Genomic DNA, 17,166 nt, shown 5'->3' with positions numbered 1-17,166 from the left:
GCGATGAGCCCGGTTTTTCCCAAAGTGAGGAGTGGGGGCCAGAGGTAGCCCCAATGGCTGAGCGCTGCCCACACACACACAGAGCATCAAGTGACAACGACGCATGTGTGCCCTTTTCAACTCTCCTGGCCTCCCTGAGAGAGCGCCGAATGTCTCATGTGAGTGTTGGGGTGTTTCCCAGCTCCCCAGCCTGTGTGAATTTCCCTTCTTCCCAAAGTATGAGGCGGCCTCCACTCAGAGCCTTGGCAGGGACCAGTATCTGGCAAGGATTTTATAATACTGTTTTGTTTCCATTCTACTGGTGGCTGCTGTTACCTTCTACTTGTGGTCTTTGGAGTGGTGATACAAAGTTTTCTTTTAAAGTCAACTTTTAAAGAAAGTCTAAGTGAATAAGCAGAACAAAAGCGAGCAGGGCAGTTTAAAGGAGGTTTAATTCCATCTAAACCTCCACCTGGCAGATTAAGACACGACACAGGAGGCTCGGTCACTCTGACCTTGGGTTACTCAACCAGGTAGTGGCAGAACTGGGAGGGGGACTCAGGACGGCTGACGGCCAGTCCTGGGTCTTTACTCCAGGGTATAATATCACATTTCCCATGGAATCATGAATTATCTTATCAACAAGTCTTGGGCCTCAAAATACAGACTAGTTTGCAACCTCAGCAATATTATGCCAACAAAATTTAAAAGGGACTTGGGGTGGGAAATCACGACCCGGTGCCAGCTGGGTACACACTGGGTATTTGACACAAGAGCTCATTTCATCTTTCCAGCAGCCACGTTATCCCCACTTTACAGATGAAGAAGTAGAGGCTCAGAGAGAATGAATAAGTTACCCGGTCACGCTGTCCATCTAGAGCCAGCAGTTCTGACCCAGATCTGTTTCCAAAGCCCACACTTTCTACTAATTCCTGTTTGCTGAGGGGTAGAGTAGAATCATTTGTTGAGAATACACATTAAGCACCTATGCCATGCAGACACTGTGCCGGGCACAGAGGACACAGGGGATAAAGCTGGTAAGTCTAAGGTTGGGGTGGGGGAGAATTCGAGCCAGAGGGAAGGGCCCGTGGAGCAAAGGTGCAGGAACAGGAGGGGCAGGGAGACTGTCCTCTGCTTTTACCCAGAGTCCACACCTGGTGGGAGGTGGAGGAAGGGGGAGGGGAGAGGTTATGAGCAGGAGGGGGAGAGAGGGAGAGGAGGCTGAGAAAGGAGCAGAGGGAAGGGGAAGGGGAGAGGGAAGGGGAAGAGGCAAGGATGGGGTAAGAGGCAGAGGGTAGGGGTTTGCTGACTACCAGGTGTCAGGCACTGTTTGTTTGCTTTTTGTTTTTTGATTGACATGTAATTGACAAATAACACTGTATAAACTGAAGGGGTATAACCCCTTTGTCTGATACATTTATGTATTGCAATCTGATTACCACCAGAGTACTGTTTTCAATACCTTACCCACATTATCTGTTTCAAGCCTTAGCAACCCTCTGAGACAGGGACTATCATGATCCCCATTTTTCAAGTGAAGACACTGAACTCCAGGGATCACACTGGTGGGTCAGTGAAAGAGGAGAGATCCACAGCCCAGGCCATGTCTTCACCACTCTGCTCTCCCTCCCTGGGTCCCAGCTGGACAGACACCCACCTGCTGGAGGCCCTAACCTCCACTGGCAACACCCCCCCTTCCCCCAACCCCTTGGCATTCACTCACCTCTTCCTCTCTAAAAAGATGTGACATTTTAATCAGCCAAGGAACAGGATGCCTATCAAGTCAGGTTGACAATTCCCAGAACTGCATGGGGTGCAGAAGCTTACTGGCACAGAAAAGACCCCACAGACCATCCCTCTTTTACCAAGGAGGAAACTCTCTAGGGAGAACAAACAAGGGTTCAGCTAGATTCTCCCCATCCCATGCCCAGAGCTGATCCTACGTGTGGATCCAAGGGAAGAGGGTGATCAGTTTTGGTTTAAATAACATCTACTTTCTTATTCATAAAAGCAATACATGAAAGACAAAAAAAAAATTATAATCTTACCACCCAGGGAGAACCACTGTTAACACTTTGTGTAATTCTTTGCAGTTAAAGGGCTTTTAAAGTACAATCAAATGCCAGGGTATTAGATGCAAATGTGAAAAATAAAGTATTTTAAAAATAGATTCAACTTGGTGAATGTTTATTTGATCTCTGGATAGGGAAGCTTTCTAAGTTTAAAATCAAAGATAGCAACGACAGAGGAAAAAAGATCAATGTGAACAACTTCACATAGAGAAAAAAAGGAGGGGGAGAAGCAGATGAAAAAAGCCTTTCTGTCTATCAAAATCCAAACTGCAGAGGAAAAGCCTCAAATAGAACGTTACATTTAACAAAAAACAGGATGCAAAACTGTATATGCCGTCTGATCATATGCATCACATGCAATTAACAAAATACATACCACCTCACACCTGTTAGTGTGGCTACTATATTAAAACAAAACAAAAACAAGTGTTAGAATGTGAAGAAATTGGAACCCTTGTGCTCTGCTGGTGGGAATATAAAATGGTGTAACTGAAATGGAAAACAATACAGTGGTTCCTCAAAAACCTAAAAATAGAATTGCCATATGATCCAGCAATTCCCCTTCTGGGCATATACCCAAAAGATTTGAAAGCAGAATCTTAAAGAGATATTTGTACACCAATGTTCATAGCAGAATTATTCACAATGGCCAAAAGGTGGAAGCAACCCAAGTGTCCACTGATGGGTTGAACAGATAAACAAAAGCTGGTATATTCATACCGTGGACTATCATTCAGCCTTAAAAAGGATGGAAATTTTGGCACATGCTACAAAAGAAGTGAACCTTGAGGACATTATACTAAGTGAAATAAGCCAGTTACAAAAAGGACAATTACTGTATGATTCCACTTATGTGAGGAATTTATATGAACTTGAAGTTGGAATCCAGCCACGACATGGAGAAGCCCAAGCTCGCCTGCTGCAGAAAGATAGACACGTGGCTGGTCACCCCCATTAGCCTGGCCAAAGCCCACTGACTGTGAAAGGGGGCATCGAGGACCAAGAGCCCCAGCCCACTAAACACCTGACTGCTGCCTTATGAGTGAGCCCAGGTGAGACCAGCAGAAGACCCTCCTCGCTTAGGCCCAACTGCTGACCCCCAGAATAATGAGCTAATCAATCATTGCTGTCTGAAGCCATTAAGTTTCAGGGGAGATAATGGGGCAGCAACAGATAATCAATGAAGTTCCTAGCACCCAACTGTGAAAGGAACTGAGCCCCAAAGTAGAATGATGGCAAAGTGCCACTAGGATAACCTTAAAGGAGCAGGGGGACTTCTGTCTTAGTTCCTGATGTCATCAAGCCTGGGAGGTAGGGATGAGGGGAAGAAGAAAGACCTGGATGGTTGACGACCCCAGACACAACTTCCCACCCAAGGACTGAGAGCTTGGAGATACTACTTGGCCGCCGCATGGAAGATTTAGGGGACATGTGACTCTTCTATCCAATGGGACATGTTTTTAGAAAGAGTGGGCTCGGACTTCTCTGTGTGCAGTTGGTTAAGAATCCCCCTGCCAACCAGGGGCCCCTTCGTTCCCCTTCCGGGAACGCCTCACCCCCCCTTGGAGGGACTGAGCCCATGTGCCACAACTACCCTGCCTGCCCAGCTACTGACGCACGTGCCTGGAGCCCGTGCTCCACAACAAGAGAAGCCACCGCAATGAGAGGCCCACCACTGCAGCGAAGAGTGGTCCCCACTTGCCACAACTGGAGAAAGCCCCCGCACAGCAACAAAGACCCAACGCAGCTGGAAAAAAAAAAAAAAGAGTAGGCTCGCCTCAGCACTGCTCACAGACTAATGGGTAGAAGCTGGAGGTGACAGATTCTCCTCTCAAACATAAGACTTTTCTAATACCTAATTTACTAGATTAATTTTAAGATCAGGTGCCTTAAAAACAGTAAACTATGCTCATGTCATGTCTACAAGAAATGGGATGCCTCCTTTGGAGGGAAACTGAACAGGATGATTTTTTTTTTTTTTTTTTTTTTTTGGCCGCACTGCAAGACATGCAGGATCTTAGTTCCCCAACCAGGGATTGAACCCGTGCCGCAAGCAGTGAAAGCGCAGAGTCCTACCCACTGGACTGCAAGGGAAGTCTCTCCAGGATGATTTTTAAGACCTCATTTCAATTTGATTTTTCTTAAGTGGAATACTGTTATACTAGACTTTTTTGGGAGGGTAAGCTACTCAATATTTTTGTGACGATGGGATTTGTTCTCAGGTAAAAGTATGCTTCTCATTAAAAATGATAAGAATTTATAGAAACACGGACATTGGAGTTAGAAAGATCTGGGTTTCAACTCCACCTTAGTAACCACTGACCTTGAAAAGTTTTCTAATCTCAGTTTTGTCATCTAAAATAGGAATAATAGTAGTACCGCATAGACTTGTTATGAGATTTAAATGAAATAACGCACATCCCAGACACAGAAAATGACCCTAAGTGGTAACTGTTATGATTATCCCCCTTAAGGGAGGGGAGGAAGTGAAGAATGATGAAAGAGGTGAAAGAGGGCTAAGATATGAAAATCAGACTCATCCCCAATATAGCTGTGATGTATATACACTGCACAACAACAGAAACAGGTGTGCGGATCAGCCTGGCAGGTGTCCTCAGCCTGGCTCCTGAGGGACATGGGTCTCCTCCCAGGTCAGCCCGAACCACCACTACCTCTCCCTCCAGCTTCCATAGTAGAGGTGTGTCAGTGCTGCCTGTGGACCAGGAAGGGGTCGTTTTGACCTCAGAGGAGCTAACACGCAGATGCCTAAACTGTTTCGAGCCCTCCACGTGGGGATACAGCAAGAATCATCACAGACACTGAGCAGCACAGTCAAAAACGATGACACTGGGGGATGAAGAGCTGCCAGGCTGCATTCAGATGCTTCCAACAGGACAAAAAGGGTCAGCCACACGTCCAGCTTCAGTCATCAATGCAAAGCAGGCCAAAGCTCTCCCTGACCTTCAGTCCCAGGAGTCAAGCTGTGGTGAAAACAAGGGCCAAAGATAACTCTCGGAAACACCTCCCGCTCTTTTATCTTCTCCCTTTCTCTGCCTCTATTCCTTAGCATTTTGTGATTGGCATTGGTAAAAGTACACTTCTCACTGAAAATGCTAAGCATTTATAGAAACATGGACATTGGAGTTAGAAGGATCTGGGTTTCAATTCCACCTTATTAACCACTGACCTTGAAAAGGTCCGTTTTGTGATGGCTCTGGTCAAGGATGATGGAACTAACAGCATTTTTTCATTAGCTGACAACTACTGAGTGCTAGTCACTTTGCACTCTCTCAGATCATCTCATTTCATCCTCACCATGATCCTAGACAGTAGGTACCCATGTCAGGAGCAATGATTCTTGGAGAGAAGCAGTTTGCTCAAGGACCTAGAGCTTGATGGGGCCAGAAACCTGGGGGGTGAGAATCCCGACTGCCTCCTTCCACCGCTGCCTGACCCAGCCTCCCAAGGAGGTGTGGGGTGTTTCTGGACTTCGACTACAAATACAACCCTGAGGTTTTAGTTCTAGAACTGCATCTTGCACTGTGTCTGGGTGCCCTTCCCAAGGTTCTGGTGAAGGAACTTTGTTTCATCTTTGGAGGAACCTAAGAAACTTTTGTTTTTTCCTTTCTGTTGCTATTGTGAGTCACCAGGACCAAGAAAAGCCATGCCGGTTAGGAAGCACCTCCCTGCATCCCCACAGGGGGAAGCACAACAGGGCTCAGCTGGATGCAAGAGGCCCCCTTGGCCTCCTCTCTCTCACCGTCTAGAGGAAAAGAGGTGAGGAAGGGCGGGACAGGCCCGTCAGTCTTCAGGTATATGCGTAGCAATTGATGATTATTTACATTGGGGGACGAACCAATGTGAGCTTTAGAGCCACCTTTTAGCTATAGATGTAACATCATTATTTCCATAAGCATTCTGAGCTGCTTCAAAGTCCCAAACGTAGGGACTTCCCTGGTGGCGCAGTGGCTAAGAATCCGCCTGCCAATGCAGGCGACACGGGTACGATCCCTGGTTCGGGATGATCCCACATGCCACGGAGCAACTAAGCCTGTGCGCCACAACTACTGAGCCTGCGCTCTAGAGCCCGCAAGCCACAACTACTGAAGCCCGCGTGCCTAGAACCCGTGCTCCACAAGGAGAGAAGCCACCACGAGAAGCCCATGCACCGCAACAAAGAGTAGCCCCTGCTCTCTGCAACCAAAGAAAGCCCGCGCGCAGCAACAAAGACCCAACACAGCAAATAAATAAATAAATAAATAAATAAATATATATATATATATATATACATACACATATTTTTTTAAAAGTCCCAAATGTAAACACTGCTTAAGCAATTTCCTATTCCTGAGCATCTGGAAGGGTCCGTCTTTTGGTAACCTGTTTTAAAATCAGCAGAAGGCTAAAATCCCTTAGGGAAAAATCTGTTCCACCCTCAGGGAATATGATTCAGCAAGTCTAGCTTCAGTGCTAATTCTGATGCAAGTTCTCTTTGCACCACATTTTAAGAAACATTACTAAAAACACTATTTAGAACGTCTACTCTTGGGACTTCCTTGGCAGTCCAGTGGTTAAGATTCCGTGCTTCCGCTGCAGGGGGCATGGGTTTGATCCCTGATTGGGGAACTAAGATCTCGCATGCCACATGAGAAAAAAAAAAAATTAAGAACAAAAACAAAAATCTAAAACATCTAATCTTGTGACAGATATTTCATTCTACTTTGTACTTCTTTTGAATTTATCTTCCAAATACTTATCTATCTGTGACCTGAAGGAAGGGATGGTGTCCACTTGTGTCCCTATCCCTGGAAAAAACACCATATCTGCGTGGAGAGCAGACAGTCAAATGTCTTTGACCAGAGCTGAACATTCAGTGGGCCCCTGGGCAGCCTCTCTGTGTCCTTTCTGTCCCTAAGTTCCTGAATCTCTCTGGGGAGGTCGGAGCCTCTCTCTAGGACTGGCATGGCTCTGCACCTGGGCAGCAACAAGGAAGCCAACGACTGTCCAGTCTGATCCTATCATTAAGGGAACCAGCAGCCAGACCAGACCATCAGCACATTTCTCAATTGCTCTGCTCCAGTGTCACTAGCCAAGTTCTACTCCATTTCCTTGGCCTGGAGTGAGCCAAGAAAAACAGTCAAGTACATCAGAGAGAGGCTGCGGGAAGCCGGGGGCATGGGGCCAGCGGGGGGAGGGGGGACGGGGGGCAGGGCCACAGGAGGGTCACTTCACAACTCTTGTTTCAGGCCCAAATCTGGCGTAGCCCAGCCATGCCACTTCCCCTGCACCTTGTTAAAGAACACGCGCTGAATGGGCGCTTTTTCAGTCTCACAGCCCACAAGGCAGCTGACATTTCACTCAAGTGACCTTGGGATCAGAACTGGCAAAGTCCATACGAAGCTCTGCAGTGGGCAGGTACCAACTCCATTACATGTGGGACAGAACATTCTGTTGTTGGTTGAAAAAGAAGAGTTTACAGAAAAGTGCATAAATCCTAGTATTTGCAGGGCAGAGAGATAAAAAAATATATGTAAACATTCGCTTGCATTTGATAGAATTCTTCTGTAAAGAACAGAAGAAACTGATAACACTGGTTTTCTTCCAGGAGATACCTTGGGAGACAAGTGTGGATGGGAGATGTTTCACTGTTTTTTCTGTGGGGTTTTTGGTACCTTTTAAACAATGTGAATTATTGCCAAATCATATACAATTACATTTTTACATTAAAAAGTTAGTTTTTAGACATTCATTTAGTATTTACTTAGCATATGCCCGGCCCTAAGGTATATGCTGTTCTCAAGAGCTGGAAGGGGAGGAGTGGAAACAGATAATCAAATAAATCATCATCTTGCAATGACAGATGTCAGCAACAGAGGCACAGGGAGAGGCCCCTCACCTTGCTGGGATGGAAAAGTGGAGAATCAGGTAAGGTTTCCTGCAAGAAGTACTTTCTGGACCAAGTGTTAAAGACGGAGACCAAGTAACTAGTACCAATTGCTGCAGGACTCCTAGAAGCCTGAACCGTGATAAGTGTCCGGCCACAAAAAAACAGAAGGACTTTAAGGACATCACTCTGAACTATTCTATACTAGTCCCTCGGATGTGGGAAAAATAGCGCGCAGCTATGGAAAAAAGACTGAAAATATCAGATGCTATACCATATTCTGCCTCCTCTCCCCCAGCCCACTTTCCTCTACAGTAACCCAAACACACCAAATAATCCCACTGTGTAAGTTTCAGAAAGGTAACTAAAAGAGCTGACATTTAAAGTGCTTACAAGAACGCCTGGCACAAAGTGCTTTATAAACGCTAAAGTCAAATAAAGCCTATCGGAGAAGCAAAGCTGCGCAAACATCCCCCAAGGGAGAATTCCAAAGTCCCTGAGCTACTGGGGGAGACCGCGCCTGTAGGAACGTGGATTTTCTTCCGATACTTAATATTAATATACTAGACTTCGCAGAAGCCGGAGCGGGACCGCACTTGGAAGGGCAGAGCCGGCCCCGCCCTCGACCTGGATAGCAGGCGCCCTTCAGCCCCCTCTGCTTCGGTTTCCTCGATTCGGAAACCCCAGAAAGAACGTTCGAGCCTCCTCCAACTCCTCGGCCCAGGCGATGTGCCAGGAGAATGAAGAACGCCCTGAGGATGTTGCGCAAACCCCCCGGGCGTGGCGAGCAGGTGGCCTCCGTGCGCCCGCCGCGCAGGTGCCGCGAGCGCAGACAGGTGCCCGCCGGTGCGCCGTCCCCTCTCTCCCGCGCCGCCCCCGCGAGCACATGAGCCCAGGGCCTCCTCGCCCAGTGCCTCGGCGCGGCCTCCCCGGCGCGCGGTGCCCAGCCCGGCCGCGAGGCCGCCCGCCCCGCCTCCCCACGCATGGTGCCCGGTGCCCACGCGCGGCCGGGACGCGCGCGCTCGGACGTCCGGCAGAGGGGCTTCCGCAGGCGGAGCCCTCGCCGCCGGCCCGCCGCCGCTCACCAGTTCCCCGAGCCCACGATGCACACTTCAGGGGCGCCGCTGCCATGGCCAGGCCGGAACGCAGCAGACCGGCGCGCGCCTCCCCGGCCCGCCGCCCGCCGCCTCCGCCCCGCTCCGCCTCCTCCCGCTCGGCCTGAACCCGCTGCGGCTCGCGGCAGCCCAGCCCCTCCCGCCTCTCGGCCAATGGCCGCTACCACCCCCGCCCGAGCGCCCAGGGCCACAGCTGACAGCCGGGAGGACCCGCCCCGCCACTCCCGAGAACCACCGCGCACGCCCGGGCCCGGCTGGCCTCCCGGCCCCGCTCCGGCACCGCCCAGCCCTGCCCGAGGCCTGTCGGGACTTGTAGTCCGCGCCCCCTGGATCGACTCTCCCGCCGCGCCCCTTGCCTCCCCGGGCGGCTGCGCACTGACTCGCGCTCCGGGCGCCGGGGGCTGCACCAGCCTCCCCGCGGAGCAGTCCTGACCCGGCTGGCCCGGGTGCCCCCCACTCCAACCCTCTCGGGAAGAGCTGCCGGGGCTGCAATTTGGAGCCGAGAGAGGATCCTGGATTGACTCTAAAGTCAACCAGGCTTGGTCCAGAGCTCGAAGTGGCCACCCCATCCTCTTCAGCTTCCGCCTCCCTTGTGGAAACAAGAAACCACCTGGCACCGCCGAACTTCGCGGTGGCCGTGTATCTTCTGAGGCCTTCGGGACTTGGCCGGACAGTACCTGAGCTCTAGGGAGGGGGAGACCTGGACGCGGGCGGCGTCGCCGTCACCCACTGGCTTGGCAGGACTGGCCTCCTCATGGTCTTCGCCCCAGGACACCAGGAGGGTTTGCGGTTCTGAGACCACGCTTCCCTCCTGCCTGAGAAACAGGACGTTGTGTATCCATTCTGAGCATCACTTTCCACCAGGCGCCGCGCTGGACCCTGAGGAGGAGGACAAAGCGGTGTGAACCAGGGTTTCTGAAACTCCGCTGCAGCTCTGAGTCTCCGGAGCTTTTCAAAATCCCCACGCCCAGTCAGCACCCCAGACCAATGCATCAGAATCTCCGGAATGGGATACAAAACATTCAGATTTTTTAAAGTTCACAGGGTGATTGCAAGAGGACTCAAGATTGAGAACCAGAGAACCAAAATATCAGTGGAGACTGGCTGAGGAAACAAATACTCTAGTACCTAGAAAAATACTAGGCTTATTAGTTTGATGCCCAGAGGATTAACTGTTATTTTTGTTTTCACTTCTACATTGTATGAAAAATTTATCTCTGTTACTTATGATACTTAGGCAAGGAACTACTTAGAATGAGTGAGACAGAGCGTGCCCTCCACTCCTCACTGGTGGTTAGCTCTCAGTTATTCGCCAGGAAAGATACCAAAGCGGGAATGATGTGAAAGATGGACTATCGAAGCTTTATTCATTTTTTTTCCCTTGCCATTTGTGTTACCAAACAGGTTTGTCTAATTAAGTAATGAACTCATGTACTTGAGGAGTCAGCATACTTTGCCAAGATTCACACCAACTGATCGGCTCATTTTTAGCCTTTGCCTAAAAGATTTATTCCTCATATGGACGCTCCCATTCCCCAATGCTGCAACTGCACCCGCATGAAAATGAACTGCCTGAATGCTCTGTGGACCCATCCTGCACAGCATCATACGGGGTTTATCGATCACCGGAGATGCATGACACATTGTGCCAGGATGACATAGTGAGTAGTCATTTATTTTCTAGACTGGCTACAAAGATCATGCAAAATTACATGTATCAACAGGGATATATACATACATAGTATAACTGTAAGGGAAAAGAAGGGAGGGAAACACAAAATACAGGATTATGGTTCTAGTGGAGAGGAAGGTTGGTTATGCTTTACATTTTTACATATACTATAAACATTTTTGTGTATTGATTTAATGAAGGTCGTGGGGGAGGGGAGAAGCTCCAGGACAGAGGAGTGAGACAATCCAGTGGTGAGATGGCTGGTCCTCTGCCAGTCCCCCTCCTGGTCAGCTAAGATGGCAGGGCTGCCGAGGTTGGCCTTCTGTGGGTCACCCAGAAGAGGGTTAAACAACCTGGAGGACAACAGGTTAGCCCGTCTCATTGGACATGTGAACTCTTGAGGGACCTGGAGAAGTCCCAGGGTGTCTACAGTTCGGTGCGTGGAGACAGCACCTGACAACATAACTGGGGTACGCGTGTATCTTGGTAAAAACTCACCAGGCAGCTGGGAGAAGCCAGGCAGCCCTTTAGAAACTCAGCCTAGCAATCTCCTTAGCCAGGTCATTGAGTTCATGCAGCACACTCCTGATTTTCTGCATTACAGGAGGCACGGCAACACTATTCCAAACTTTCCTATATAACTGGAGTCTCCTTTCCTCTCTTGGCTCCAGCTAACATTTTCCTCCGTTCTCTTAAGCCCTCACCACCAGCGTCCTACCGTGTCCCTAACAACCCTCCCAGGGCCTTTCGACTCCTGCCCGCTACCCGGTCCCAAAGCCAATGCTGCATGTCAGGTGGCAGCAACACTCCACTTGCAGGGCTCAACATCGCCTGGTTATTTCTTGTTGCTTAACAAAGCATCCCAAAGTTAGGTCTCCAAGCAGCCACATTCATTTCTTTAGCTCCAGAATCAGAGGGGAAGGCTCTCTCCACATGGGGTGCACGGTCAAAGGGGGCTGGAGGATCCACTTCCAAGCTGGCTCATTTGCATGCTGGCAAGTCGGTGCTCACTGCTGGCTGGTGGGCTGCAAGCCTGAGTGTTCTCCACGTGGGTGGGCCTCCCCAAAAGCTGCTTCTCCTCGTGCCTGCATCCTACCAGCAAACATCTCAAGGGAAAGGAAACGAAAGTTGCCGGTTTCTTAAGACTTGAACCCCTAAATTAATCACAGCATCACTTCTGTCATGTGATCTTTTGGTCAAGAAATCACAGAGGCCAAATTCTAGGGGAGGGGACATAGGCCTCACCTCTCAGTAAGACAGTGTCAAAGAAGTTGGGGGCCAGGTTTTAAAACTGCCACAATCTGTAGTGTATATTCATATTATAAGTGAGGACGCTGAGATACAGCAAGACTAAAAAAGACTTCCCAAAGTTCCCATGGGGAGTCAGAGCCAGGAATTGGGGATTCTGTATCTTACACTCATCTGACTACTCATTCATTCAGTGTGTATTTACTGAGCACCTGCTGTGTGCCAGTCACGGTGCTAGGTCCCAGGGATGAAGTATGAAACGAGAGGCAAGGTCCCTCCCCTCTTAGATACTTACATTTAGAGGGAGATACAGGGCCAGTTGACAGGTAATTACCCTACAGTGTAATTTACTATGGCAGCCCAGAAAAAAACCCTCTGTCCCAGATTTGGGGGCTCACGGAAGGCTTCTTAAATAAAGTAAGATCTTTGTTGAAGCCTGAAAAAAAAGGTGCTCTTGGCAAGGTGAGGGGCTGGCGGCGGGTGGGCACACAAAGGAACTCTTCCAGGCAGAGGGAACAGTATCAGCTAAGATTCAGAGATTACGGACAGATGACATGTTCAGGAACTAAAAGGAGCTCAGTATGGATGGAAGGGAGAAAGGAAGAAGGGAAAGAGTATGAGGCGCAGGGTAAATGGAGAGAAATGAAGATAGGGAGGTAGAGGAAGTGCCTGATCATGATTGGCCTTATAAATGATATCAAAGAATTAGAACTTAAATCCCGAGGGCAGAAGAAGCCATTGTAGGGTTTAAAGGAGGAGCTTGACATCGTCAGGGCCAGGAGGCAGAGGCCAGGTGGGAGCCTGCTGCAGTGTTTATTCTTTTTTTTTTTTATTTAATTTTTATTGGAGTATAGTTGATTTACAATGTTGTGTTAGTTTCAGGTATGCAGGAAAGTGATTCAGTTATACATATACATATATATACACTCTTTTTTAGATTCTTTTCCCATATAGGTCATTACAGAGTATTGAGTAGAGTTCCCACTGCTGTACAATAGGTCATTATCAGTTATCTATTTTATTCATTTATTTATTTATTTATCTATTGGCCACACCTTGCGGCAAGCAGGATCTTAGTTCCCCGACCAGGGATTGAATCCGGGCCCTCAGCAGTGAAAGCACCGAGTCCTAATCACTGGACCACCAGGATATTCCCTAGTTATCTGTTTTATATATAGTAGTGTATATATGTCAATCCCAATCTCCCAATTTATCCCTCTCCCCTCTTCCCCCCTTGGTAACCATAAGTTTGTTTTCTACATCTGTGATGCAGTGTTTATTCTACACGAGAGGTGATACTGGCTTAGATAGGATGGAGGCTGGTGTGGTGGTGATGGCGATGGGGAGATGTGGGTGAAACTGAGACATATCTAGGAAGTAGAAAAATAAGACCTACTACTTTCTTGGGGGCAGAGAGAGGAAGGAGTCTAGGATGACTCCAGCTTTCAGGCTTGGGCAACTGAATGAGTATCATTTGCTAAAACAGGAAGAGGAATTGATCTGGAGAGAAGAGTGATGAGCTCAGTTCTGGAGAAGTTAAGTCTGAGGAGTCCATTTGGATTCCATGTGCAGATTTCAGGGAGGCAGTTAGAGACACATTTGCAGATCATCAGCACGTACTTGGAAATCCCAAGGGGTCAGTGCCTAGGACGCTGCCAGGCACAGAGTAGACACTCAATAAATGTTGAGTGAAAGTGATTGACATCACTCACAGAGATGGGTCAAGTATCAAAGGAAGACAAACCAGGACAGGACTCTGAAATGGACTTAACATTTAAGACCCTGAGAGGACGAGAAAGGAGCAGCAGGAATGCAGAGTGTGGTGTTATGGTTGCAAAGGAAGACCGCATTTCCAGAAGGAGGGGTGGTCACAGTGGAGTTTGAGAGTGGTCAGACAAGATGAGACCGGAGTGCATCTTTCAAGCTAGCAGAAAGAAGGCTGCCAGCAAAGTATGGTCGTGCAGGTAGCACACTGCACAAGGCCAGTGGGCGCCATGCACATTGTGGACATTGCGGATTGGTGTGCTTGAGAGGACCATTTTCTGACAGAGGGAAGCAAGTGTCTTGAGGAAGGGATACCTTTTTCCAGTCCACACTGGAAAGGTCTGGTATGGGCTAACCACGGCCCTGGCTGTTGGTGGGCCCCATGAGAAGACTTCAGTTTCAGTTCTGGGCAGAGCTTTTGGTGGGTGGAGGCATAAATGGAAAGCAAAGAAATGGCGCTTGAGAGAGTGTAGACGCTGCTTTCTAGAAGTTTGGCTGTCAGCAGAAGATGAGGGCTAGGGACGTGTGGGGAGGGACGGCAAAACCGAAGGGGGAAGGGAAGAATTTATAGGGCTTTTTTTTCCCTTTAAATCGTGCGGGAAAGGCTAGAACATGTTGAAATATTCCTAGGAAGGAACCAGTAGAGAGGAAGAGGTTGAAAACACAGAAGAGAGAATGAGAGGGAAAGTAGGAGAGGGAGAGAGGGATTAGCCTTAAATGAGATGAGATGATCAGAGAAGGACTCTGAGCAGGGACACCTGAGTGAATCAAAGGAGCCAGCACTCCAGGGAGGGAGAGCAGCCAGTGCAAAGGCCCTGAGGCAGGAAATAGCCTCCGTGTTTAAGGAACAGAAAGAGCTGTAGAATAGTGAATAGTGAACAAATACGAGAGAGGGGAGAATTGCAGTCAGAGATGCAGTCAGGCCACGACCTTGTGGTTCATAGTTTACAAGAAAAAAAAAAAAAAAAAAGGATTTCCCCGTAGCCAAATCTGTGTCAACACAAGCATTAAAGTAAATAATGATAAATAACAAGGATTTACTGTATAGCACAGGGAACTATATTCAATATCTTGTAATAACCTTTAATGGAAAAGAATCTGAAGAAGCACATACATATACATGTATAACTGAATCAGTTTTCTGTACAACTGAAACTAACACAATGTTGTAAATCACAGTACTTCAACTTAAAAAAATAATAAAGTAAATAAATAATAAATAACTAAAAATAAATAAATAATGATAGTAATGGACTTAAACCCTTTGAATGAACTAAAAATTCATGGGTCTACAGTGATAAGAAATATGTAAACAATCTTGCAGAAGGGAGGGCTCCTGCTTACAGTAGCATGCCAACTAGTAAACACAGAGGGAAGGACAGTGCTCCACAGTCATCAATGGGTGCCAAAATAGTGGTGGAAGATTGATGAGGGACAGGATATTTACGGAGCCTCAAAGTTTCCATGCAAATTGCTTACAGGGGATAAAAAACTTCACAGTAGAGAAGACTGGCCGACACCACCTTAATCAATTGGGCAACATCGACATTACCCGTGATGGGACACACATGCCTTCCTTAGCTGGCTCGAGAAGGCATTTAGTTAATATTGGCTTGTCGAAAAAATATTTTGAAATAGCTCCCAGGCCTTGGGATTTTATAGATTAAACACATTTTTACTTGTCTGGAAGTCTGACAGAGAATCACCAATTTTTTCTTTTTCCAAGTAAGGATATAAACCATTTGCCATATACTATTCGCATTTCATTTATTTTATTTATTTTGATTCATCTTATTTATTTTAATTCGATTAATTAATTAATTTATTGAATAACTGCTGCATTCACAGGATTCAAAATCCAAAAGAATGGAAAGGGTATACAGTGAAATTCTCTCTCCCTCCCTTTTCCAGCCCCCAGTTCCCTCCCCTGAGGAGACATCATTACCAATTTCTCTTATGGACACATTATTCTGTTGCCTGCGTCCCCACTTAACATTATTTCATATTGCAAATGCCAGTCAATGCCAAAAACTATGCACATAATGAAAATGCAAAACGAAGGATGTAAAGAATAAATTAACCTCTTTAGAAAACTCTCCCCACAAAGTCTTTCTTTTCCTTATTTTTCTGTGGCACTGACGATGTTTTCACAGGCTGGTATTGGTTAAATTCATTCCTCTAATTCCAGGGAAGATGTAAACTTGGGTCGCCCTCGAGAAACATTTTATCTACTCTGTCCCCCAGTACATGCATCACTGCTTTGCTTCCTAATTACACACCGTACAGCCCCCAGTGGTAACATTTGTTCTTGGTACGACAGGCTTCAACTGAAATTGCCCATCTTCAATATTGCTATTGACAGTCTAATTAGAAAGTACAGATTTTTGGCCAAAGAAAACAGTGTCTCATTCTGGAAATTTATGTGGGCTTTTATCTCAGTTCCTTGGGGAAAAGAGACAGAATAGATGAAAGACAGATTTCGCTGCTTGAAAAAACCAAATAGAGTTCCAGACACAACAGTAGCCAGTGTCAATTATAATCTGTTCATACCAAAGTATTAAATTATCAAAAGGGTTGTGCACCAGGTTGTATCCACCAAATGTGCCTTTTCACCAGCCCCTTAGACTGGGGTGGTGTAAGCATTTGTTGCTTGTTTTGTTTTTTTTTTTAAACTTTGGGTTTGTTTGTTTGTTTGTTTATTTATTTATTTATTTATTTATTTATTTATGGCTGTGTTGGGTCTTCGTTTCTGTGCGAGGGCTTTCTCTAGTTGCGGCAAGCGGGGGCCACTCTTCATCGCGGTGCACGAGCCTCTCACTATCGCGGCCTCTCTTATTACGGAGCACAGGCTCCAGACGCGCAGGCTCAGTAATTGTGGCTCACGGGCCCAGCTGCTCCACGGCATGTGGGATCTTCCCAGACCAGGGCTCGAACCCGTGTCCCCTGCATTGGCAGGCAGATTCTCAACCACTACGCCACCAGGGAAGCCCCTGTTGCTTGTTTTAAAGATCATACTACTATAACCTACCTTTTTTTTCTTATATAAATTTATTTATTTTATTTTATTCTTGACTGTGTTGGGTCTTCGTTGCTGCGTGCGGGCTTTCTCTAGTTGCGGCAATTGGGGGCTACTCTTCGTTGCGGTGCGCAGGCTTCTCATTGAGGTGGCTTCTCGTTGCGGAGCTTGGGCTCTAGGCATGCAAGCTTTAGCAGGTGTGGCTCATGGGCTCAGTAGTTGCGGCACATGGGCTCAGTAGTTGTGGCTTGCGGGCTCTAGAGCACAGGTTCAGTAGTTGTGGCGCATGGGCTTAGTTGCTCCGCGGCATATGGGATCCTCCCAGACCAGGGATCGAACCCGTGTCCCCTGCATTGGCAGGCAGATTCTTAACCACTGCATCACAGGGAAGTCTACAACCTACCTTTATTTAGGAG

At 47.6% G+C, this 17,166-nt stretch overlaps 2 protein-coding genes across 2 annotated transcripts in view; one reads left to right on the top strand and one right to left on the bottom strand.

The window, feature by feature from the left end:
* GPD1L (glycerol-3-phosphate dehydrogenase 1 like) overlaps positions 1 to 17,166 on the bottom strand; it is a 70,067-nt gene that overhangs the window by 46,165 nt on the left and 6,736 nt on the right. The window contains exons 2-3 of the mRNA XM_036870163.1: positions 9,728 to 9,809; positions 9,021 to 9,536 (exon numbers count right to left, since the gene is read on the bottom strand). Of these exons, the coding sequence (XP_036726058.1) occupies positions 9,021 to 9,536; positions 9,728 to 9,809 (598 nt within the window). The remainder of the gene's footprint in view (positions 1 to 9,020; positions 9,537 to 9,727; positions 9,810 to 17,166) is intronic.
* Positions 9,375 to 17,166, top strand: part of OSBPL10 (oxysterol binding protein like 10) — a 371,839-nt gene continuing 364,047 nt past the window's right edge. Inside the window, exon 1 of the mRNA XM_036868355.1 lies at positions 9,375 to 10,711. The gene's annotated coding sequence lies outside the window, so the exon portion shown is untranslated. The remainder of the gene's footprint in view (positions 10,712 to 17,166) is intronic.

The sequence above is a fragment of the Balaenoptera musculus genome, chromosome 11 (assembly GCF_009873245.2).
Source record: "Balaenoptera musculus isolate JJ_BM4_2016_0621 chromosome 11, mBalMus1.pri.v3, whole genome shotgun sequence".
NCBI lineage: Eukaryota > Metazoa > Chordata > Mammalia > Artiodactyla > Balaenopteridae > Balaenoptera > Balaenoptera musculus.
Note: the sequence above shows the minus strand (reverse complement) of the source record. Positions and strands in the feature narration are given on the sequence as shown.